Consider the following 27,260-nt stretch of genomic DNA (forward strand, 5'->3'; position numbering starts at 1 on the left):
CTTTAATCATTACTACTGGGATGTGAAGAGATTTTCAACCAGCACAACAGAAAACGCTTCTGAAGACAATCACCTACTGCACCTTTAAGTTCCATTTATACTAAAATGTGAATGATAATTCTGAAGCTTGTCTGCTACTTCAGTTCAAATCTCACATTTGAAATTTCACAACTGAACAGTTCTGAGGAATTCCTGTAGTTTAGTTCTGAATAGTGTACAACCTTGCTACAATGAAAAGAGAAGAAAAAAGGAGAGTGAACAATCTACCCATTGTGCCTGTTTTAAGTTTTCAGCTGCTTAATGTTTCAAACCATTGAGTTTCACTCTGCTTGAGTGCCTCTTACTGCATTAGGCATTTACTGCATTAGCCTACTTTTTTCCTGTAAATGTATTGAAATATTAAATACATATTCATGCAGTCTTACATCATAGTTCCTTTACTCTGTGCGTGTTGGTCAGTCATGACGAAGTAAACCGTGTTCTGGTTGCTCTATTCCAAGAAGTACAATGGATGTGGATTGGTACTTTTAAGCTTCACAAAGGACACAAAAGCATTGTGACGTTCCAGTTACTTTTCTGTTTGATTTGTTTTGTTGAGACCTCAGAGAAGATCCGAATTTGTAAGTGTTCATTGAGTTCAGCATGTGGTTTTGGAAAAACACAGTGTGTCTGATCACATGTGTGGTGGTTTGAGTGTCAGGAGTGTTGAGAGAGAGAGACTCACTGGTTCTTTTCCACAGATAAAATCAGCTGTTGTCCTTCTGTTTGGATCAGGATGTGCAGCGAAGCGGGAGGCGTCTAAATAAATGAAAAACAAAATAATCACTGCATGTCCTGTTTTCCTGTTGCAACCAATTTACTCTAAACCCTGCACCTTCCCCGGTGAAACACACAAACACACACACCCATAGAGAGACACACACATCCTTCACACCTTTGAATGATTCAAGATTTGATTCAGCGCACCAGACAAAGCCATTGAGAGGAAAACCTTCCAAGTGTCACTTTGCAAATAATAATGTGTTGAACATTTTGCACAGGGCCAAGGCTGATGTGTTCATGCACACCGAATTCTCATTCACTCCAATCAATTAGAGATCTATGGAATATAAACTGAGCTGCATACAGTATACATACACATTTTGAAATCATAAATTCTCGATAAACATTTCTGACCTCAACCCAGGCTTGTTCACCATTATTAAAGGGCACCTTTTTACCCTTTTTTCAAGATTTAAGATCTTTAGAAAGTCTTTTGTGTCTCCAGAATGTGTCTGTAAAGCTCAAGTCACCCATCAGATTATTTATTATATCTTTCAGAATATTCAAATATTATGCTCTGAACACAATGTAGCTGTTTTTGTTGCCTGTGTCTTCAATGCTAGTTCTCCCCACCCACCGTTCCCGCGTGCCTGTCAGAGTCAGATAAACAGCACAGTGACAGACATGAAGGAAGCAGATCTCACAAAATGTTTGTGAGAAATACTACAGTAAGAACTTTCCCAATGATTATTTGATGTATTTGTTGTGGAGTTAATGAGTCGATGAGAACGATGATCACACAAAATGTCGTTACAAAGTTCATGCGAACACACTCAGAGACACACACCGCGCACATGTTTAATTTTGCACTGTTTCTGTACGCAAATGTGACAGGATACACGTTAATATCCACTGCTGTATGGATATCCGTTATGTTCATGTACAAAATAAGCCTAATTTAACATCCACAAATTGGGGTTGAAGTGTCTTCTTTTATAATTGTACAAATATGCGGCTGTGGTGATGAAGACGTAAAATCGTTGTAATTCTTGATCACATTTGATAATGATTGATGATCACAGAGTGCCGAACAGATCTTTTAATCACGCTTGCTTGTCTAGTTGATATGATTATATGCGTTACTACAGACACATGTTAATACGCAGGGAAACTGCTCTGCTACGTTACGTTGCGGTGTGCCTCAAATTGTGAGGGATTTGGATCCTATTTTAACATCAGGAAATTTTAAAAGGAGACTTATTATGTTTATATCACTTTACTATGACTGTGGACACACTATTCCTACACACAGTTCTGTTCAAACAGCTCACAAAAGATGATTTTCATCATAGGTGCCCTTTAAAGGTGTTGTTTATACAGTACCCGGTATGAAGGGGAAATATGTAGTGTTTAAATGGGTCACTTTCGTCAACTTTTGATCACTTTGCTGATGTCTTTGGTTCTGTGAACGGGTGTGTGGGGTTTTTCAGATCTCATACTGAAAAACACTTGTATGATTTATAAATGAATGTAAAAGGAGATAATGGAAAATGATACAGAGAGCAGTAAAACTATGGTTGGAATCAGGAAAAGAACTGTCATTTGATGCCATGGAAAGAACTGCACAGATATTTGTCAATAATATGTCCCTGTAACTATCTTTAGTGTGAAAAGGAACTAGAGTTGTTAACAGTATACTGTCCGTCGCATTTGTTTTGCTTAGAAACTGTACCTTAACTAAAAAAGTACATTTTGCTATTACACAAAACTGGAAGCTGAAGCATACATTTCCAATGAACATGTATTGGGCAAAACATATAAGGTAATTCAATGTATAAGTAACTGTTCCTCTAAAGCAATGATGTACAGTACCATATAGTACAGTGGTACTATACAATTTTTTAACAACGCTATTTTAAAAATAGTTCTATGGATAACCAAGCAAACCAAAGTTGCTTTGCTCCATGCACTCAGTTCATGTCATAAATCTCAATAACTCTTCAACTTTACCTTCATTATAACAGAATGGCTGTCTATTTTTTTATTATTAAACAGCTGAGAGAGCATATCTCCCTCTATTACTCCAGCTGAAGTGATATGGCTCTGGGCCATCAGTCGGGCCACTCGTGGTGCAAGCCGACAGGTCCTTTATTCTGAGAGGAATTTCCTGCCTGAAACACAGTACCCTCACCACAACCCCGTCTCCACCTGCAAATGTTTAATCGCAATCACGTCTGAAAGCACAGCCAACCATTTGCTAACACTGCATTTTCATGGCCTACAAAACTTTTTCCTAACAATGCATTCAAGATATTCTCCACGTTTCAGACAGTTATGAAAAACTCTAGGTGTCGAGTTTCCGACGCCTAAACCTCCAAGCACAAGTGAATTCACTGCAAAATGGCCGATGAAATGGCTTCCAAGTGCCATGTGCTAAAGTCAGACATCGCTCTGAGCTACTGAAGACGCTTGACTGTTATATTCACTGGTGCTCGAGTAACTCGGTGTGGAGACTGGAATCAATTAAGTCTTAATGACGAAGGCCTCGTGACTTTTTGTGACAATGTCGCCAAGGCTTGAGGCAGTTAATCTAATCTAATGTACTCCAAAACAGTTTTCAAGATTCATCACCTCATCACTCAGCTTCTGTGCCTCTGGTGCCGTTTGGCAGTCAGGCCTTTCACTCATTTTCACAAATGACCCTTTTAGAGCTAAAAGGCTGTGGCTCAATAATGATACTGACTAGGAGTCATACATTGTGGACTAATTTGTACTGTAGTCTAATGTTATACCATTTCGAACTGAAGTGAACTTGCACTGGACTCATTTTGTTATTCATTTGAAGTAGTGTGTACAACTCAAGGCTATTTGGAAAAAAAAGTAAATCACATAAAATATAAATAAACAGACAATGATACTTCATGACTAGTGTGGCAATTCGTCTGGTTTTAAGTCAGACTGTCTGGTTTTGAAATACTATGTCTATCCACTTAAAGCGAACATACATTTGTCCTTTCTTTAAGAAGATCACTTATTTTATCTATAGCTATATTTACATACAATATTGTCAATATGGACAATATGGTTTTCTCTTCATGAACCACTGCATGCCTGATTAATAGTTGGTTGTTTCCTGAATCCTTCAGTGTTTGTAAATTAATTGGTCGAGTCAGCAATTCTAATAAACTATTCATCAAGACAGACACTTGATTTGTTTCTTTATGAATCAGCAATTCCAAGCAAATCAGTTAATTTCTTTCAACAAATGATTAAGTCTTGCTGCAACCTGTTGATTCAAAGCCTATTTTTATAGTTTGCAATTCAGAGTATTGGTGTTCCTAGAAGATTCCTGAATGATTCGACAATTTTGAATGGATCAAATGAGTCAATAATTAAAATGATTCAAATAATACTTCAACTGTTTTATATTTTAAAGGACACCTATGATGAAAATCATCTTTTATAAGCTGTTTTGACAAAACTGTGTGTAGGTATTGTGTGTCCACAGTCATATTGTGGTGATATAAAGACAATAAGTCTCTTTTTTTTTTTTTTTTTCATTTCCTGACGTTAAAATAGGATGCAAATCCCTCCCATTTTGAGGCCCACCGCAACGTGACATAGGAGTGCGGCTTCCCCGCCCACCGAATTAATTGACAGCCGCGTATTAACATCAGTAGTAACGTGTATAATCATATCAACAAGACAGAAGGTGCACAAAGCAACTGGGATTAAAGGATCTGTTCAGCTCGCCGTGATCATCAATCATCATCAAATGTGATCAAGAATGAGTTTTACAAGTGTAAAACGTTTTTAAAACAGTGCATGTTAATGAATTACAGCGACTTTACCGTCATTCTCAACTCAGCCACAAGTCAGTACAATTACACTCTGACAGGCACGTGGGAATGGTGGGCAGGGAAGAACTAGCATTAAAGGCACAGGCAACAAAAACAGCTACAAGATGCTCAGAGCTGAAAATTACAAACTTCTGAAAGGTATAATAAATAATCTGATGGGTGTTTTGCATGGAAACTTTACAGACACATTCTGGAGTCACAAAAGACTTTCTAAAGATCTTAAATCTTAAAAAAGGGGTAAAATAGGTGCCCTTTTAGGTTTTGTTGCCATAGTTCTACTGTATATGCAATATAATATATGTAAACCTCAGTCATCATAAGTAAATTTTGAGTGTCATATACTGTAAATGCATTTATGGCATCTAAAGGCTACATTAAAAAGGTTGGTGTACTGTAAATGCATAAAAATTCTACTTCTGATGCAGCTTCTGTGTGATTTTAGCATTTTGCTGATTCTGTATATGTAGTTTTGATTGGTACTAATGCTTTAGTTCTTTTACAACAAAATATGGCAAATATAACCAATAAAGATAAAACAAATTGCCCACATTAAAGTAAAAAAAAGCCCTAGAAAATCAATTTAAGGGATAAAATAATCATTGATCAGTGGAAAAACTGATCAGTTTTCAGTTATCCTGGCTCTACTGTGAAAACTGCATGCTATCCTCCTTTTGGAGTAAAGTAATGGTCACCCTAATCATGATGGAAGAGCAAATGAATTATGTATAGGTTAAAGAAAAATTAGAAATATGCTGCAGCAATGCTCTTTCTTACCCTGGAGCGGAGCCAGCTGATTGGTCGCTGCTCTGTTCCTTCCAGCAGTAGTGGTACCATGGTGTGGTAGTGTTCCAGTTTGTCGAGTACACTTCTTATTTGCCTCTCTGCGACAAGCGACAAAAAAACTCCCATTAGTGTTGCAGTGGGTACCAGAGACACAATAAGTGCTGCAGCTGTGTGTTTGTATGTGTGTGTGTGTGTGTGTGTGGCACAAAGTTCAAATGAGCAACAGTTAAAGTGGAGTTGTAAGCTGAAGACAGCAGCAAGTAAGCAGTGCTGGAGTAAATTAGGACCAGCATAAACAGATGCTGAGATAAAGGCCATTAACTCAGAATTTGTAGCCCTAAAACCTGGAAGGGAATTAGTATATAGGTTCCCTCTGGATTTCTAATGGGGCTTTAGGATGGCGGTTTTCAATTTATGAGTTCCATGTTTAAAGGTGCACTTTGGAGATTTGGGGAGGGGAAATAAGCAAAACTCCATTGCTGAGCATTCCATTGTTGCTTTAACCCTAATTATCTATGATAAGCCTGCAATAATCATTTAGTTCAAGATCAAGAGCTTGTGATTGGAAATGCTTTGATTATCTGTAGTAGTCATAATAACAGTAATCATAATGATAATTTAAGGGAATGTGTCCCCTAAATTTAGGATTTTTTTGTGGGGTAATAAAATCCAGTTGCATCAAGCCTCAGATCAGGCCACATTTTGAGTGTGTGATCAGACTAACCCTAATCCTAATGTCCAAAACTATGCCAAACATTATAGAGGTAGATTAGTAGCATGTAATGCACATCATTTTATAATCCCATATGCCAATGCGGTATATGCACAGCTCAGCCAATGAACTTCCGGTAAAAAGCTTAATGTGACTATTTTCAATTTCATAGGTTCCTTTTACAGCATCAATGTTGTGATGTAATTAAAATACATTTAGTTAAATAGACTTAAGCTGAAATTAAAAATGCATGTGGATATACTCCATTGAATACCCAATGTTTCAAAGTGTATCCAAAAAGGAGTATCCAAATGGACATGCCTACATACATGCAAAAACCTGAAAAAATATCTGTAAATTGACATTCATTTAGTTTTTTTGGCTTAGTCCCTCTATTCATCAGGGATTGCAACAGCGGAATGAACCGCCAACTTATCCAGCATATGTTTTACAAAGCAGATGCCCCCATCACTGGGAAACATCCATTCACACACACATACACTACAAACAATTTAGCCTATCCAATTCACCTATACCACATGTTTTTTTGGACCCACGCCAACACAGGGAGATCATGCAAACTCCACACAGAAATGCCAACTCGAACTAGCAACCTTCTTGCTGTGAGGCAATTGTGCTACCCACTGCGCCACCATGCTTCCCCTGTAAATTGACAATTTTCAGTAATTTGGGATTCATGTTTTTTTTCACTTGTTTAGGCTTTTGAATTGCATTATGGGACCTTGACTTTCTTCCAACAACACAGTAAAACATTTCACTTGGTTAAACTTACAAACTCAAGTTCATCAGCTGCATTGAAAATGTAAGTCAACTCAACTTAAGATGTTGAGTTTTAGTTATTAGTTACCATATTGTGAAACTCAACCTCTTAAGTTAAAACAAAGAATCTCTCTACTGTAAGTTGGGTTGACTCACATTTTCAAGGTAGCTAGTGAACTTGAGTTTGTAAGTTTAACCAAGTGAAAGGTTTTACAGTGAACTTTTAACCTTGAAAAGTTTGAAAAAGTGACTTTCATGAACATTTTAATAGATAAGTGATATATTGTCTGGGTTTGTGTTGTATATTATGCTGCAAAAACCGGGTAATAAGCTGCCAGTACATTTTCTGTTATTTTTAAAACTTAGGTCTCTCTATATTATTTCTTAAACAATGTTTTAATATACTAAAATGTCAATAAAAGTCACTTTGTTAAACCGCAGGATTGAATTTTCAAAGACAAAAGTCGACAGAGCAGACATCAACATCCCATTATGCAATGCACAACTGTAAATAAATGGAAAACACAAATATGGAAATAGTTAATTGACAGATAGTTTTTAAGTGTACATACATACATACATACATACATACATACATACATACATACATACATACATACATATATATATATATATATATATATATATATATATATATATATATATATATATATATATATACATACATATGTAACCCCTCTGGTCTACACCTCCCAACCCGCTCTGAGCTGGGATCGAACCAGCGACCTTCCGCATGGGAGTTGGTTGCTCTACCAAGAAGGCTAAAGATCAAAGTCTCAAGCTATTGTCACTAAGTGGAGTGAGGTTTACCTGCACAGCACTTCACTAGCTAGCCTCTGCTACTCACTCCCTAAACCTCATTCCCATCCAGGTCACGGCACCAATGTAACCCCCTCTGGTCCTATCAAACCGGCGACCTTCCACATGGGAGTCGCTTGCTCTACCAAGGAAGCTAAAGACATGGCCTCTAGCATCTGTCATTAGAGCCTGACCACTGCTACACCTACATGCATACATACATACAAGCATGACTAAATAAATATTCTGCTTTTTAAATTTTAATCGTTATTAAGATTAAATTCATTTTAGAATTCGTTACAATTTATTTCATTATTTAAATTAATAGTTAGGTCAAGAAGGTAAAGAACTAAAATAACTTTCTGCATAAGGAACGACTTAAGTTGGCTGGTGCATTCCATTCTAACAGAAATATCTGAATTCTCAATGTCATTCTTAGAAACAGATCACAATTTGTGGCTGAAATGTCAATATTTTAAAATGAAACTAATGACATACCATAAACATGGCGGCACCCAGATGTATATGGCTGATAATTATTCACTTTTATGAGTATACAATCAGGAATAAAAAAAATTGGATGAAAAATCATTCCAGATTGAGATACAATTTGATGCCATGACTCAAGCTCTATTAAAAAAAAACTCTTTTGAAACTTAAGAATTGAGGATGTTAAAAGCATGTCAGAAATTGACCTCAGTATTATAAACTACAGAAAGTCCGTGCTCAGTTGAGGTCACTGCTTAAAATGTTTCTATTTTGTTCTCTTTCATTTCTCACACTGACGTGTAATGAAAAGAACGATAAACATGACTTGACTTGCTTTTGTATTTCATGAGATTAGTTGCGTCATCAGACGAAATCAAAAGACTTCTTTTTTCTTTCCCTTCAGTGAAAGCATCATGGCCCCACAGGGACAAACGCTCCAACCTCAGCTGAACCTCAACACTTCTGCATCCATTATGAATGAGGGCGACAGACATAGACAGAGAGAAAGCGAGAGAGACAGAGACGAGGTGGTGTAAGAGAGAGAGACACACACACAGAGAATGAGAGTGTTAAAGAGTGGCAGAAGCAGCAGAGTGACAGCACAACACGTTTTTTCTCATCTCTCGAAGGGCCGTAAACCCTTGTTTTTCCATTCTCTCGCTCACTGTGGCTCACTGACTTACATTCATACATTGAGATGGAAAGTTATTCAGCTAACAAAAGGAAGTAGTACAAATCATTTTACATTTTTTATATTTATAAATTGAAAGTTGATTATAATTAGCATCAAATTGGGGCACTTTTGTCTTGTTTTTGACCTTTTGACTTCACAAATATACAGTATATCAAATAAACATTTATATTTACTCATTTAGCAGATGCTTTTATCCAAAAGCTACTTACAAGTGAGGATAAAAGAAGCATTTCAAATGATCAGAGTTGCAGCCAGTATATAAACAATATGACAACTTATTGATTTATATTTTTGGTGTGTGTATATATATATATATATATATATATATATATATATATATATATATATATAACATGTATATATATAAACGTGCTGGATAAGTTGGCGGTTCATTCCACTGTGGTGACCCTTGATTAAAAAAGGGTCTACGCCTAAAAGAAAATGAATGAATATACATATATATTAGGGGTGTAACAGATCACTGTTGATCTATGATTTGAATGGATCACAAACCACAGTTCGGAACACAAGTGGCCCGTGGATTAATACACTGTTTTTTAAAATTTGTAGATTAATCCTAATTTTGTAACGATGGCATAGAGATTGCCTCTCGTGTAATTCAAATTACATGTATGAAAGCATTTAGGCTTTCCTGTAAAATATAATGATAATGGAAGAAGTTGTGGTGGGTTATGCTGAACTACTTGTTTAGTCTGCATCAATGCATTTAGTGTAAGCTGCATGATTAATCATTAAAAGATCAAGATCTCAACAACCACGCAACATAAACATAAACGATGGTGATTTGCATATGTTTTTTTAATTCTTTGAATCACTGCATTCAAATCTGTGTTTGAAAAATGCAAAAATCATGAGAGATTTAGTCTTTAGTCTTTTTTGAGTTAGATATAAAATTACAAACAGTCAAATAACACAGAAGTACTGGGATAACAGTTTATAGTTTAGATAAAACCACTGATGTTTATGCTAAAGATTAAAATCCCCATTGTATGCATTAAGCACTTACATTATTTAACCAAAAGGTGGCAACAACCAGCCATCAAAAATATGCCACTGAATAATTATTAAAAAATTATACACCCAACAATGAAACATGAAGTTTTGTGAGTAAATAACGGAATCATTTATTGAAAATGAGACTAAAAATAAATAAGAATTTTACAAATTATAATGTTAAATTTCTACATTTAGCGTCAACAGCAACAGTAGTAGTAACAGTGAATATTTCATAGTACTGAATATTTTACAATTAATTTTTATTCAGCTGATTATTTCTTCATTTTATTTTTAATAAAAATACAGGTTCTAAGTTCTGTTCGTGCAGTACTGTTTGTAATAAATGGAAAGCAAATGACATTTGTCTCCTCCTCTTTTTGGCTGATCTGAAAAATGGTCCGATCCGTGAATAAAAAACCAATATGTGATCCGAACCATGAGATCTGTGATCTGTTACACCACTAATATATATATATATATTAATTTTGTCATTAAAAGCATTTTTGGCAACTGGTCAAAATCCAAATCTAATGTACCATTTTATAATTCAGTACCACTACTAAGCCAAAGCAATATTAGTAAATTTCAGAAATAAAGTGGAGTCTGAATCTCAAACCCTAAAACAAAAGCATATGATCCCCACATCACTGAGAGTGAGACACAAAAACACAAATTATGTCCACTATATGCCATATTTAGCCATAAAAAGAGAACTTATTCTTTGACGTGAGCCTTGCCAGATCATAATTATATCACACAGTCGGTCTGCAGGGCAATGTAGGCTCATAGCTCTTCGCTTCTGGTTTCTCAGACACCCATTATTACCAACGATTGAGCATTCTGAGGCAGACAGGAAGTGGCACTGCACTCTGAAAACGTCTTTTTTCCCCCTGGTGAGAAGCTATCGGTCACGTTTCAATATGTGTTTATGGGCACATCCTGTCATTTTGGATGTAATTTACAGCACAGAGGCACACATATGCAGAAACCCCCGCGCTTCCTTTACCCAGACCCAATTTCCTGTCTGTCATTATTCTTCACCCTCCCCTCTTCTTCTGCTCTTTTTGTCTAACAAGGATTCAATTCAGGAAGAGGGTTTCACAAAACTGGCCTTTGCACATACAGTAAGTAGACTAGGGAATTAAATTTACGACACCATTATGATTTAGAACTTGTCATGGCCATGTGAAATAAACTAAAACAAAACATACAGACAGGATATAATAAGTTATTTTAGTTTGTGATCCTAAATATTGCATAAAACACTTGATAAAATGGCAGTGCCACAATACAGTAATGGAAAATATCATACAAATATGCTCAATCAAAACTACATAAAGCTTAACAGATGTATCTCATGATAGCACTCAGTTTATTTTATGCAGTCATGACAGATATATTTATAAAGCAACTTATTAAATAAGAAACTGTCTAAATTGTGACATCACTGTGGTGCAGGGGGTAGCATGATTGCCTCACAGCAAGAAGGTCACAAGATCGATCCTCGGTTGGGCCAGTTGGCATTTCTGTGTGGAGTTTGCATGTTCTCCCTGTTCGCGTGGGTTTCCTCCGGGTGCTCCGGTTTTCCCCACAGTCCAAAGACATGCGCTATAGGTGAATTGGGTAAGCTAAATTGTCCGTATAGTGTATGAGTCTGAATGAGTGTGTATGGGTGTTTCCCAGTGATGGGTTGTAGCTGGAAAGGCAACCGCTGCGCAAGACATATGCTGGATGCTTCTGGTTGTGGCTACATTTGAAAGGAAATAAATGAACAATTATTGTTGTATAAATGCAGTATCACATGAGTAGCAGTGCAATATGGCTGAATATCATCACTGGTGGGACACTAAGCCAACGCCTCCCACCAGGGCCGATATACAGCCATATTGCACTGCTACTCATGTGATACTGCATTTATACAACAATTTGACGGCACAATCGTGTATAGAAAAAAGAAAATCAAACACAGAGTCTAAAAATCCTGTATGAGGGACTACTTTCTTCCTCCGTTCATTCACATCAGCAGCTGACATCAAAACAGCAAAAACCTACTTCACAAACGTCACTTTAGAGCTAGAATTTGAATGATTCTCTAGCGTAATGTCTAAAGTGATGACAAAACAGGTGATTTTGCTCACATTTGAAGATTGTAAGGCTGAACGGCATGAAATGCCATAAGTCTAGAGACATTTCCCAGTATTTCTCTGTTGCAATAGGGATATCACAATTATTAACCTCGAAAAAGCCAAAGCAAAGCAAACACTACCAGATTATGGTATAAAAACAACACTGCAACATTCAAAAGAGAGAGATCCAGTTAGAAAGTAACCTACCTGTTTTATAATGATTTGATCAGCTGTAGTTTGAAAATACGCTGATATTTTTTTTTCTCTAAGTGCTTATTATGCAATCTCTCTCGCCATCTTGTGGCGCAACAGTCTTTGCTCTGCTCAGTATGACAGGATGATCGCCGCCAAGCTCCGAAATTTTAAACATTTGAAATTGGCACTATCATTATAAACAAACTGCATAGTTGTAATCTAAACAACTACATTCACATCTAAAAAAAATCCTCAAAGGTACATTATGTTACAATATGTAAGAGCTGCAATATTTGTCAAATTGTAGTGAGTTTATTGATCTGCTGTCACTATATGGGCGGAGTAATACAGAAGGGTGAGGAGGCTCTACGAGTGCTATTATTGCAGAATATCACACAGTTATCAGCCAATCAGATTCGAGAACCAGACAGAACTGTTATATAATAATTAATATGCATTGTGCTTTTATAACTAGTTCCATGAAGCAATATTTTACAGTGAAATTAGAACAGCTCGGGGACTTTTAGATGTTCTAAATGTATTGCATGTATTGTTCATTTTACTTCAAAACAGAAATTGTAATGCTGTCACTCATCTCAGGGTTTGTTGGTTTGGTTTATTTATTCATTCATTTTTAAATCCCTATGGGAGGAAATGGAAAAATCTTCCTGGATGCCGAAAAAAGCATCCATTGTTGCCCTCTTTATGCACATACATCCTTTCTAGACAGCATGCAAAAAGAATTGTGTCAAATAAATAGGATATACACACGACAATAACTATACAACACCAGGACTTCTGCTTAGACTGTGAAATGTCTCATAAGGTCATACAGTTTAATGCATACTAGGCTGGCCTAAAAGAGTCTAACTTTGCTTTTCCTTCTTTTTTTCCCCTCTCTTTTTTCTTTCCCCTTCTCGCCCATGTCACGTTTAAGCTATTTGAAGCCAGGGCTGATGACTTGACCAGATTTATTAGTCTAGTGTCAACGTGAAAACCCCAGAGAACGCGTGTGCGTGGATATGCGCATGCGCGTGAGGATGTGCTTTATTGAACATAATGAAATTCCATTGAGGCTTCTAACGAAATACAGCACTGATAGCAGCAGGCCAAACAATTCATCAGTTCACAAATTAATGAAGCCTGAGTGCTTTATAGGTGTTCTGCCGGAGCGCTTTGGGGGCCAAAGAGAGGAAACGAAGCAAATATCTGAGGTATAGCAAAAAGGAAACACCATAAATACATAAATTAAGCAGCTCTTTTTAATAATTATTTCTCTTGCATCTTGAGATATATTCTCTTTTCACTCATATGCCAATTTATTTTTTTTTATAACAGACCACAAAGGAAAAGTCCAAGATGTTTAGCAGCTTTTATGTGGGAATTTTAATTACATGTGTGGGAACCACAGCGTGTGTTTGGAAATTAATCCAATGTGGGACAATTTTACTGTTTCTTTGTGTATAAAAAAAGCTTTCTGTGAAATTCTCGGAAATTGACAGGCATGATTATTCACACATGCTCAGCTCAAATTTACATCCACGTTTTTGGTCACAGAGGAGCAGCTGTTCCACTTTTTAAAATGTGATCATTTTAAATAAACTTTTTTTTCCAACCGACATTTACATTTCCATCCTTTTCCCTTGAATGCTATAGCTTGAAAGTTTATACCTTCCATCGCTGAGGGAAAAGAATCTGAATTGCTAGAAACAAAAACAGAACATTACATCCAAAATCTCAAACAATGTCACGATTCTGGGGGGGGGGGAAAATCTAAGCAATCTGGCTTCCTGATTTCTCATATGCAGTTTTGAGCTTATACCTCATAGCTTTATCACTTCTGCTGGAGCTACAGTAGCGCTCAGGTTGACACACAAAAACTGCTTAAAGAATGAACCCATGCTACATGCGAAAGAGTAGTATGAGTCTTTTATGGCTGTTTGAAAACACTGGACAAGCTCAAAATGTTTTAGACCCTATTCACACTTGTATTCAGTACTGTCCTTTTGTGATAAGACAATCAAAAATACATCTTCATTCTAGGTGTAAACAAAAAGTGGCTAAATGTGGACAAACGTAAAAACTTCAGACCATATTTACACTTGTGTTTAGCATAATTTACTCAACTTCTGACAAGTTTGAGAAAAAAAAACACCTTACTACCAGTGTGTCTGATTTATAAAATTTGCAAAGAAATCTTAATAAAAGTGAATGTACAACAGAATCTTGTTTTAATCTATTTATTAAAAATGATGGCCAATATGATGATTTAAAGTGGTTCAATTAAGTCAATTTTTCAGTTAAATATGTTTATTTAGAGTTTACTTAAAGCTGTGCACATTCCAACCCAGGCTCATTCTGAAAACGTACCCTATATACATTTCTGGAGAGCATAAAATATGTCCCAGGAGGTACGTTTTTTGCAGTTCTTGTTTTCGCGAATTCACTAGAGGCCAGTGTGTATGCTCTTTGGCCACTGTCGACTGACTGACTGAATGACTGACTGACTGATCGATCAACCCACTCTCCTTCTTCCCTAAACCCAACCAATAGTGTTTTCAAAAGCACCGATTGACCAGCGCCCTCCCACTTCCCTAAACCCAACCGACAGTGCTTTAAAAAGCAATCCAAAAAAAGAAAAGCCTGATTTTTGCCACATTTTCAGATTTTACCACATTCTCACCTTGTTATTTACTTGCTTATTTTATTTGTTGGCTTCTGTTTTATCCCCCTTTCTGGAACTGTTCTTGGTCATCTCCTCTCTGCGCCTCAAGTCTGCCGACGTACATGGTGAGCTACTGGACAAACTGATAACAGCGGGAAAGCCATCCATGCTGAGGTAAGCTGATCAGCTGGTAAGCGTGAAAAGGAATGGTGTCATACCTCCACGTAGCGTTCATTTTACAGACGAAATGCAGTCATACGTATTTCTGACTACATATTTCACGATCTCCAGAAATATATATTAAGGGACATATTCCAAATGAGTCTATGTCGGCACATTCTCCTGTCAAGTTTTTTTATAGATCACAACTTTTGCATGGGAAGTGAAGTATGCATATTTGTGCCCTCAATTTGTGCATACACCACATTTATAAATGAGGCCCCCAGGTCTAAACAGGACATTAAAACTGTTGCTTGAGTGCTAAAATGTGTAAATCTGAAAAAAGTTTTCTAGTGTTTCATTCGCTGCTTAAAACATTTGCCAGAATAGTTGGTGGTTCATTCCACTGTGGGCACCCCTGATAAATAAGGGGCTAAGCTGAAGCAAATCATGAAATTTCAAAATTCCTTAAAAAAATAAGATTTCTTTTAAGGATACAATGCAATCAGCGAGCAAGGGACAGTCTTACTGAATTGCTTCCCAGCTCATAGAAACCTCTGACCAGTCATTTCCAAAGTATCTCAAACTCAGACTTTCTTCTACCACTAGGCCAACAAGTTAATACGTTTCTTGTTCGCAGCGTCTTCAGCTTTCCTGAGTGGATGACTTGAATATATTAGTCCACTCCTAACAGCCAGGAAAAGCAGCATCAGCAGTCTGAGAGTCAGCGGCTGAAACAGGACGAGAGCGGAGAGATTGAAAGAGGAAAGAGCGATAGAGAACTGGAGATTAAGAGTGAGCGTGTCAGCTAGACAGAGTGAGTGTGTTGGTAAATGGCTAATGTGGGTGTGATGGTGTGAATGAAGAGAGATTACTGACTGAGGGAATCTATAGAGTTTATGACCTCGCTATAATCTCTCTCTCTCTTTCTCGCTCCCGCTCTGTCTGTCATTCTCTTGCTCACCGAGCTCACTGGTGTTGATGCACAGCTACAGATTATGATTTTGAGGCTCTCTGATGGAGGAAGAAATGAGAGAGTCTGAAAAACCGGCAGTTTAAATGGTTGAGGCTAACTAAGAGTGGCATCTTATGGTATCAGGCTCTTTAAATGGTGAAGGATTGTCTTAAGAAATGTCTTAATTCAGAGTTGTCTACTGTGTTAAAGAGTTGGATTATAGTGCAAGTTATAGTCCAAATGCTAAAAAATATGATTTGCATGTCGACATGAGGCGATAACCATTTTCAAGGTATACCGCGGTTTGGGAAGGTTTTAAATCCACCAAATTTTTTCTGCTATACCGTTCCTAAGTTATGTGTAAATGGTTTTTGTTCGTTTTTTTAGGACAACAGTATCTCCAGCAGAAAAGATCTCCAAAAATGCCAATTTAAATTGTAAATAAATCTGTGTTTTAAAAACTAATGAAGACAGTAAAAGTTAACGATTTATTTGATCTATTTAGCATGACATGCTTACTAAAAATTTTTTTTGAAAAATGTTTCTCGAAATAAAATATATGGTGTTCAAAAGGGGGGGGGGGGGTTCTGTTTTTTACTCAGACATTTAAAAAGAGCATATATTAGAGCAGTAATCACAATACCATCAAACTTATTTTTGTTGTTTTTTTTATTTTTCTTTTGTTCTGTTCTTATGTTTTTTTCTCAAATGACATGACTATAGGAATGTGAATATTATAGGAATGTGCTGTGATGAGGAAAATATATATTTAGTTTTATGTGCCTTTTCAGAGACTATGTGACTAATTGGTCGCCAACATTAGTATTTATAGTTGGTATGATGTTTCTCTTTTTTTTCCCCTTACCTCCATATAAGGATTACTATAATTTCTACAACCCATTGCACATTTTTTGTAAAACTTGCCTTTGACTATGTCTGCAAAAGCACATTGTAAAATCATTTTGATATTCTTAAATAAACATGTAACAAAAAATAAAAAAATAAAAAAAACAATACCATCAAATACCATCAAACCGTGAAACCGTGATATTTTTATCCAAGGTACACAATAGCAAGAGTGACAGCACACCCTTACTGGGAAAAATTCTGCACATGATAAACTAGACTTATTGTAATATTAACGATAAAGCCTACAATCAGTCTGTGCAATGATTACAGTAGCACATATTCAATACAGTTTTGCATTTATGAACCTGTTTACAAACAGATTTACAGACTTTAAATTCACCTCATGAGGCGCCAGTGAGCTGACTATGGAAAAAGGTGTGGTTGACGGAGCTCCTAGACAATTTTTACATAATTTCATATTAAAAACAGCAAATCTTTTGTAATCCTCTGCAATGTGACCAATAATATATCCCTGCATATAAAGTGAGTGAAAATAATGAATCTTGTATAGAGTGATGGCCTCTAAACTTCAAAAATATAAATACTGCAGAACCTACAATTTTTTGGCTGACACCTTTTGGACACAAGGTACAGCTTCCAACTGTGGATAGAACCCTCCGTAAGCAAAAATGGCTAAAACAGATATGGAAGAACTAAAGTTGCAAATACTGAGCTCTCTAAAAGCAGACATACAGTACTTGTAGTGATAAGAACTCGCTCGCTGATTGTTTTAGTTTTTTGAAGAGCGCACTGCAAACAGAAATATCCAGCAATGCGATGCTAATGTAAATTGACATTGAACAAATGAAGAGTAAGGGTGTACTCTCACCAGGCATGGTTGCCTTAAACCGTGCCGAAGATGGTTGTCCCCCCTCATCTTTCCTATCTCACTCGACGGCCTGCACTCACACTGTATTTTTGCTTTCCGAACCAGAGCACGCTTACGCCATTTATGATGCGACTGTTCAGTTTACCAGGAAGAGAAGTGCTCTCGCTCAGCACAGTGGAGATTGCTTTAGTTATATTGTTTTAGTCGTTTGGGATGAGGTGACACAGTCAAATATTTTGCTGATCAAAAAAGTCATCGTGCTGGAGCAAGGAGATCTTTAATAAACTATGAATGTTTGCATTCATTGAAAAGTAAGAATGATTAATAAATCCATATGAAACAGTCCCTTAAAAGTGACGTTGCATCTTCAGTTTCAAGCTCAGGCGCGCTTTGCACTCATAGTACAAGCATACCAAAGCCTAACTGAACCGTGCTCTGGCACACCTCTTCCAACCGGGCCAGGGCCGGCCAACTGAACTGCGCCTGGGCCCAATTCAGAGCACTCACACTTGTCAACTAACCGGGAAATGCACCGGGGCATGATTCGGAAAGCATAGTGTGAGTGTGCCCTAATATTCAAGAGGAGGAAGGTATTATGTCTATATGAACAGATGAAGATAACTAAACTCACCTCATAACACAAGTCGAGTGTTTGAAATCACTCCTTTTTGTGACCAGACATGGTTTTAGATCACAGAATGAGAAAGAAATTATATATATTTATATTCAATACAGTGATGAAGGCTAGGTCAATTAGCATTGCATTATAAATACACTTCATGCTTCTAAAATACACCAGAGGGCTTGAAAAACAGAAATAATCCAGATCATGTTTGATCCCTTTCTATGATCATTATCCTCTTTGCTCAGCAGTAACAATAGCTGGTGTCTTTTCTTCAGTAATCTATATGTGAAGTTTATGTGCGAGGGTGCCCTCTAGCATCCAGTATGAATGAAACTGAAATAAATGAAATCACAACACTATTTAAGATGTCTTGAACTATGCTCCTGGGGATCCTGTCCTGCAAAAAAAAAAACAAAAAAAAATCCAACCTGCTTTTGCACATCTGCTTTTATATTTTACGTGATCTTAAAAAGCTTGATTTGCTGCTTCACTGTTCACTGTGTTTGATTATATTTGATGGAGACCTGTGCTCTCTTTTTAAGAAATAAATACAAATGAAACTAATAATAAATAAATATATATGAAGTACTACTTTTCCCTAAAGGGAAAGGACTTTTGTCTCTCAGTGAGTACTTATGAATTATATGATTATTAATATTGTTATCGCAATAAATAACATATGCCAATCAACATACTTTACTCAGGATGAGGAAATCACTGCAGCCCTGCACAGGACTTGCTGGTGAATGGATCCAATTAAATATGTTTTTGGTTGTAAAGGGAAGTTGACCTTTCTCAGACATAATTAATATAACCCTTTCACACGTACAGTTTAAATATTACACTTCAGGATGGGTTTTTAAATGTGACTAATTTAGAATGCATCACTTTTATACTTCAGCCACACTTTACAATAAGGTTTTCGTTACTGTTAGCTAATGTATTTACTAACATGTACTAATTATGAACAATACTTGTACAGTATTTGGTAATCATAGTTTACCATTTACTAATGCATTATTAATAATCAAATTCATGCTTGTTAACATTAGTGTATGCACCATGAGTTAACATGAACTAACAATGAACAACTTTATTTTTTACATTAACTATCTTTAACTAATATAATCAAATACTGCAATTAATGTATTGTTCATTGTTTGCTCATCTTAGTAAATGCATTAACTACCGTTAACTAATACAACCGTATTGTAAAGTGTTACCTATAATTCCATGGTGACCCATCAGGTCTCCCATACAGGCCAATGCACTGTATTGTAAAGATTACATTAGAGCTGCTGGATTTACAACATGCAAATTCATCAACTTCTCCCAAAGTACATGACAGTGTGTGGTTATTTAACTGGGAGAAGAACAGAGTAAACAAATGGATAAATTGATAGTCATAGCTCTTTTCTTTTCTGTTTGAGCCTAAATTTTTTTTTAAATATGTACAGTTGAAGTCAGAATTATTAGCCCCCCTTTTCTTTTATTTATTTATTTATTTATTTTTATAAATTCCCTAAATGATGTTTAATAGAGTAATGAAATTTTCACAACATGTCTGATAATATTTTTTCTTCTGCAAAAAGTCTGATTTGTTTTATTTCGGGTAGAATAAAAGCCATTTTTAATTTTTATTTTTTTAATTAAAATTCTTAGCCCCTTTTAAGCTATATTTTTTCGATACTCTACAGAACAAACCATCGTCAATAACTTGCCTAATTACCCTAACCTGTCTAGTTAACCTAATTAACCTAGTTAAGCCTTTAAATGTCACTTTAAGATGTATAGAAGTGTCTTGAAAAATATCTAGTCAAATAGTATTTATTGTCATCATGGCAAAGATAAAATAAATCAGTTATTAGAAATTAGTTTATAAAACTATTATGTTTAGAAATGTGAAATGTGTATAATATTTCAGAAAAGAAATCTTCTCTCCATTACAAACAGAAATTGGGGGAAAAAACAAACAGGGGGGCTAATAATTCTTTTAACTGTAAATATTTGATCTTATTACTGGGATCTTTTTCTAGGATGTAATACTGACCCTCGGGTACGTGCAGTATTTAAATCTGAAAACAATGCTTTAATGTGCAAAGTTAATGTGCAACTAGATTCACAGCCACATTTGCATATGACATGGAATTTAATATCCATATTTAAATAAAATGCAATTAATAAAGATAAATTTGAAAGGAGAGATGATGGATGAATGAATGGATATTCCTATTAAACCATGTTTTTTTTACATATGGTAATTTAAAATAACAAATGAATCATGAATTAATTTATTCTAGACTCATTATCATAACATCCATTTTTTTCACAGATCTTAAACTGAGTGTCTTATGACACGCACAAATACAAATGAGTATTCGGTTACATGAAATATTAAAAACGAGAATGATTCATAAATAATCAACACATGGTTCATATGGCAATATGTCTGCACTCATAAACATGTTCACGCTTAATTATTTATTTCAGTTAGTCACAAGTTATTCACACTTGCATTACTGAAAAAAATTAGAAAATTAAATACCGTATTTAGCCATGTTCAACGCAAGGTGCTGAAAAATGCTGCATTAAAACTGGTTAACTTGATATATATTCTTAAATTCAGATCTGCACTAATGTAACACATTTACTCATCTATCTATCCATCCATCCATCCATCCATCCATCCATCCATCCATCCATCCATATGTATATATATATATATATATATATATATATATATATATATATATATATATATATATATATATATATGTATGTACATATAGATGTTGAAAAAAAATCTCTCCGTTGAACAGAAATTGGGGAAAAAATAAAGAGGGGGGCTATAATTCTGACTTTAAAATAAATAAATAAATAAATAAATAAATATATATATATATATATATATATATATATATATATATATATATATATATATATATATATATATATATATATATATATATATATATATATATATATATATATATATATATATATATAGTTTGAAGGGGCTAATAATTTTGACCTTATGATGTTTAAAAAAACTTAAAAGCTGCTTTTATTCTTGCTGAAATAAAACAAATAGGACTTTCTCCAGAAGAAAAAATATTATCAGACATACTGTGAAAATTCCCTTGCTCTGGTAAACATAATTTGGAAAATATAAAAAAAAATTCAAAAGGGGGCTAATAATTCTGACTTCAACTGTATATATACATTTCTAAAGACACCCTAAATGTCAAAGAGTATGTACAATATTTAGACACCATGTTTGCACACTTACAGACAAAAATACACATAGAATGACAGCGAAAGACAAATGAGTGCAAAGAGCTCAGTCCTGAAGCTCCTCACTGCACAAACTGATCCCTATTGTCTGAGCCGCAATCAATAACTGGGCGTTCCTGCCTATCAGTGAATGAGAGCATGTTTGTGTGAGTCTTTGGGGAGGTGTTGAGCTCTGGATCAATGCAGAGAACAACAGGGGTGCATTCAACATGTCAAAACTCAGAAACACATAAACTGGTGGAGCACTCTCACTACAGCTCCTTATACTACCATATTCACCCAAATATGATCATCTACTGAGCATTACTCAACTTGTTTTAAACCTATAAATGTTTATTTTATCTGCTGAAAACAAAAGATGATATTTTGTTGACAGTTGACATTAACTTTTTAAGGTAGGAAAAAATACTATGGAGGTCAATGGATGTGCCAGCTGTCTGTGTGTGTTTGTACTTGCTTTTATATCCAGGTGGGGACTTAAACCTGAATACACAAAAACTCATGGCGACTTGTGTCACCTCAGTCTTGTCTCACCTTGTGACCTCACTTTTGGCCCCGACAGGTAAACATGCTAATGAATCACGCAATATGAAGTATTTTGAAAATGTCAAATTACAGATTGTTTCCTGTGTAGATTGGGTTTTTGGGGTAGGGTTGAGCTAGGGGGATTGAATATGAAATGTGTGTTCAACAGAAGAAGAAAATCTGTAATACTTCAGATTCTCACTAACTACATGCTTATTAGCATATCACTACATTATTGGGGGATTAAAGCCTTATTATTCCTTTATCCCTTCAGATCGTTTAATCCTACCTCATACCTAACATTGAGAGTCCCTTGCTACCTTTAATAAGCAGGAAATAAGATGAGTATATGAGGCAAACGTCAACGTTAATAGTTAGTTAATAGAGTAAATTGCCCCTAATCTAAAATGTGAACAAAAGTTGTAAAGGTTTGGATCATGTAAAGAGTGAGCAAATGATGAACTTTCATTTTTAAGATGCCTTTAAGAATGAGCGCATCTGCTTTACATCAGGCCATGAGGGATACTGTAATAAAAGTCATTTTCAGTCATCCTGAACAATAAGGAATGACTGGCTTATTTGTCTCCAGGAGGTAAAGCCAGACCCATCCCAAACAGAACGGATTTATCAAGGGTGCTATGAGGTGATCCACATGACTGCTCGGACAGACCTGAATCCTTTTAAACAGAATCACACAAACACACGGTCCAGCTCATGAGGGTGCGGTAAAACTGTGTCAAAGTTTGCTGATCATATTACCCCACCCTTTAACACAAAGTTTTATCCAAAAACACTTCGCAGTGTCTCCAGCTATCTCTTTCTCACATGAAAAACAAACATACATGGGAAGGGAATGGCAGATTTCAACACAGTTCCCACAAATTCACCACTAGTTTATCATTATCTCTGTTTTATCAGTCAAGTTCTTTTTTTCTCTGTTGGAATATACACTTTGTCCATGCAAATTTTGTTCAATTTTGTTCTTTAAAAGTAAATGTGCCCTATGGATTTGTAAGAATTTAAGGGCAATGATGCACTAGAAATGGAAAAGTTTGATATACAGTATGCGACAATGTTGTCAGAATAATCATCTTTTCTGTCATCTCTCCACTATCCTATAAACAAAATGGATGAACAAGGTGCAAAGAAAAGAAGAGACAATATTACTTGTCTATTGTAATGTAGTGAATGCAATAATATTTCCCTGAAAAAACTCTTAACTAACATTACGTTTAAAAAGAGACTTCTACATTCAATTTCAAGTTTGATCAGATTCTTTATTGCTACCTGTGCAATATAGAATTCATTTTAAAATCCTTTTGTTTGTTTTTAAAGGGCACATAGTTTACCTCTTTTTGATGATTTAATATTAATATTATGGTTCTTCTGAGTGTGCCAGTTTAGGTTCAGTTTAAAACACAATTCAGATTTTTTTATTATAATGTGTTAAAAAGTGTCATGTTGGGGGCGTGTCCACAGTTCGCTGATTTATGTAAATAAATAATAAATTATAATAATAAAAATAAATATCTTATACTGTAAACTCACAGACCTTTTTGGTCACATCCATAACATGTTTATTTCCCTCATTTAAAACATAAAAAAATGTTTACAGATTGATATTTTTCTGATTCCTTAACCCTGTGGTTAGTTGCTTTGGAAAATATATAAACAGATGTTTCAATATAGGGGCTGCACAGGGGCGCAGAGGGTAGCACTATCGCCTCACAGCAGGAAGGTCGCTGTGTGGAGTTTGCATGTTTCCTTCGGGTGCTCCGCTTTCCCCCACATGTCCAAAAACATGTGGTACAGGTGAATTGGATAAGCTAAATTGTCCATAGTGTATGTGTGTGAATGAGTGTGTATGGATGTTTCCCAGTGATGGGTTGCAGCTAGAAGGGCATCCGCTGCGTAAAACATATGCTGGATAAGTTGGCGTTTCATTCCGCTGTGGCGAACCCAGATTAATAAAGGGATTTAGCCGAAAAGAAAATGAATGAATGAATGAATGTTTCAATATATTGTTAACATATAGTTTTGATGTGAATTTATATGTTGTGTTTTTACTGCAAATGTCACATCCATAACGCTGGACTTGCTGTGCAACATCATTTTAATTCAGTTTGGTCAGCAAAGTTTTGGTAATCAGGTGAAAATTAAAAAGTGACAATTTAAATAGATTATGGCAGCCAAATGATTGAATCCCATTTACATTGAACCAACGCCACATCACATTTTGATGTCAGTATGATTGCCATATTTAAACCAGTTCCTAAACTAAATGTTGATGTCAATTTGATGTCTTTTCAACACCAGTTGCTTATGGGCTGTGGTTGGACCCTGATAGTTTCCGTTTGCTGCAATATTTTTGTATTTATAACTACACAAACTCCACCAAAACACTGAAGTATCATTTTCGTCAACATCCCACTCAACTATAAGTGTCTGAATGTGAATACAGTCCTGATTATGACATTTGTTCTCTATTTTACATTAAAATTCTGCCACTGTGAATAGATCATACACAAACACATCCAGACATATTTTAGATATGCGAAGGCATTCGAGTGATTAGTTGCCCTTTAAATCGGATTTATATTGCAAATATTTGGGATCACGATTAGAATTCCATAATTCTGCAATTCCACACACTTCGCCAGATTATAAGGATTTCAGCCATGGATGAACACATTATAAACACACCTACCCGCACACGCAAACAATCTCAAAGCACACGAAACAAATTAGCCATGGATGGATTCTCTCAAATTGCATTTTAATGGCTCTAGGTACTTTTTGCTGTCAAGTGTGATATTGTGAAACCATGTCAGCTCTGCTAACTTCAGGAGCTTGTCAGCGCTGGGAATGAGGTGCTAACAAGTGGAAATATGAGGCTCATATTCACATGCACACAGGTGTCCAGCATTAAGCAAAAGCCAAAGTACTGCCCCTTAAAAGTGTGGTTTCAGGACAGCGCCCCCTAGTGGGTAAACCACTTTCATACATGTGTGTTCATCAAGAAAAAGGCATATGAAAGGCATTATAAGAGGGGTTCTTTTTGTTTGCATTCATTTTCATTTGCTGTGATCAAACTGAGAGTTTCGAGAGTCCCCTGCAATCAAAGCTCTGAGACATGCTATTATCATCCTGCCTTTGGTGTAATTACTATCTTTCTGAACACCAGCTTAGAGTAGCATGTGCACTCTTGTGAAAGAGAGAGCAGAGGATCTGAGATGTGCTGCAGGAACAATATGATCTGATGAATTAAACGGTGAAACCGGCAGGTGAAAGACAATAATTAACCCTAAATGACCTGATGATTAACCAACACACTTTACGTCAATCATCTGTTGCGCTGAACTAAATAGCAAAGCCCATTTTCAAACCAATTCCAGTGACCTAATATAACATGCACACTTGCTAAAAAGTATATTACTAGATCAAATGCACTGTCCATATAGCTAAATATACACTAAAAATAAAGTGTGTAATTGTCAGTGTATTCAAATATAGTCATCAATACAAAGTAAGTAATTAGACATGATAATGCATTCAGAATCACTCACATTGTTAATTATACACAAGGCTTTTATTTATCATTTGCATAACTAAATATTCCATTAAACAGTATAACTTTTATGCTATTACTATTTCATTATAAAGAGTTAAACAGTAGGCACTAGCCAGTTACTTTAAAGGTAAATCTGTGTGTACATTTCAGTGCCCTAAATACCCTTAATCATATTTATATACAAAGGCATCAGGCACATACAATTGTGCATCTCTGCTCTTTTCCTGCTATTGTTGTTCATCCTCATACACACAGGGCTTCCTATTTATCTCCTTCAGCAACTCTCCTTGTTTTATCAATTCATTAGTAATTTCCAAAACTTATTTTTTTACAAATTCACATGTCAAACACTAATAAAAATATACATTATTATTATTATTATTATTATTATTATTATTATTATTATTATTATTATTATCATCATCATTTAGTGTGGATAGCGCTGAACATTTTACACACTTTAGTGTCATTACTTCACATATTTTACCTTTCTCTTTAGCAGTACTGTTTGTACTGTACTGTGGTACACCAGTTTGTCAATGTGGCAGCTAAAGTACAAACTATTTATATATTTATTTATTGCAAAATCGTACCATTTAGTGATCCACTATATAGTTTAAAGCTCAATAAAGCGCATTTTAAGGATATGGGCAATAAAGGTCGCACGAAATGTAAATATATTAGTAATCCTCAAAGTAAATATATAACGAAGCAGTAAAATGAGGTCTCTTACCGTCGGGTGAGTGATGAGTGGAGATGTCAGCTGTCAGTCCCGCTATCAGCAGCACAAAAGCGCGCAGTCGGTTCATGAGGCACCAGCTCTCCATGAGCCGGTGGATCCTCATGATGCCCGGCTCCTTATGATCAAATCTTCATAATATACCGACAGAAAACACACACACTCACTCACTCACTCAAATACACACGCGCACACACAGCGCAGGAGGAGAGGATGTGAGGGACTTCCTGCAATACGATTAAATCCACAGGGGATCGAGGGGAGGGAGGGAACCGGAGTGTCTACAAACCCGACAAAGAGATGTCAGAGTCAGAGAAACTTTACAAAGCCAGCAGTGGTGAAGTCTCGCGCTTGTCTGTGTTCACACTGTCCTGAGTAGCGGGAGGAGAGCTGTGAACGAAAGGGAAAAAGCGCACGGACAGATGTGGACAGACGTGGTTTGGTCTCGTGCTTTAGTAAAGTGTTGATTTTTTTTTTTTTGGAAGAGCGCTGCTTGAATCTCCACGTGTTTTATTGTGGTGCTCTGCAGGGTCCTAAAGCCATTAGCAACATGAAATGAGAATAATAGACTAATTGTTTTGCAACTTTTGGATGTATTATTATTATTAATAACTTTTAATTTTACTTTTAGTCATGCCACAGCGGAATGAACCGGCAACTTATCCAGCACATGTTTTACGTAGCGGATGCCCTTCCAGCTTCAACCCATCTGTGGGAAACATCCATACACACTCATTCACACTCACTTCGGA

At 35.9% G+C, this 27,260-nt stretch overlaps 1 protein-coding gene across 1 annotated transcript in view; it reads right to left on the reverse strand.

Annotated features, from left to right (window-relative positions):
- The window catches only part of adam12b (ADAM metallopeptidase domain 12b), a 164,240-nt gene extending 137,366 nt beyond the window's left edge, over positions 1-26,874 (reverse strand). Inside the window, exons 1-3 of the mRNA XM_056477759.1 lie at positions 26,503-26,874; positions 5,397-5,503; positions 725-798 (exon numbers count right to left, since the gene is read on the reverse strand). Of these exons, the coding sequence (XP_056333734.1) occupies positions 725-798; positions 5,397-5,503; positions 26,503-26,614 (293 nt within the window). The 5' untranslated portion in view covers positions 26,615-26,874. The remainder of the gene's footprint in view (positions 1-724; positions 799-5,396; positions 5,504-26,502) is intronic.
- Positions 26,875-27,260: the final 386 nt, after the last annotated feature.

Source organism: Danio aesculapii, chromosome 17, assembly GCF_903798145.1.
Source record: "Danio aesculapii chromosome 17, fDanAes4.1, whole genome shotgun sequence".
NCBI classification, from domain to species: domain Eukaryota; kingdom Metazoa; phylum Chordata; class Actinopteri; order Cypriniformes; family Danionidae; genus Danio; species Danio aesculapii.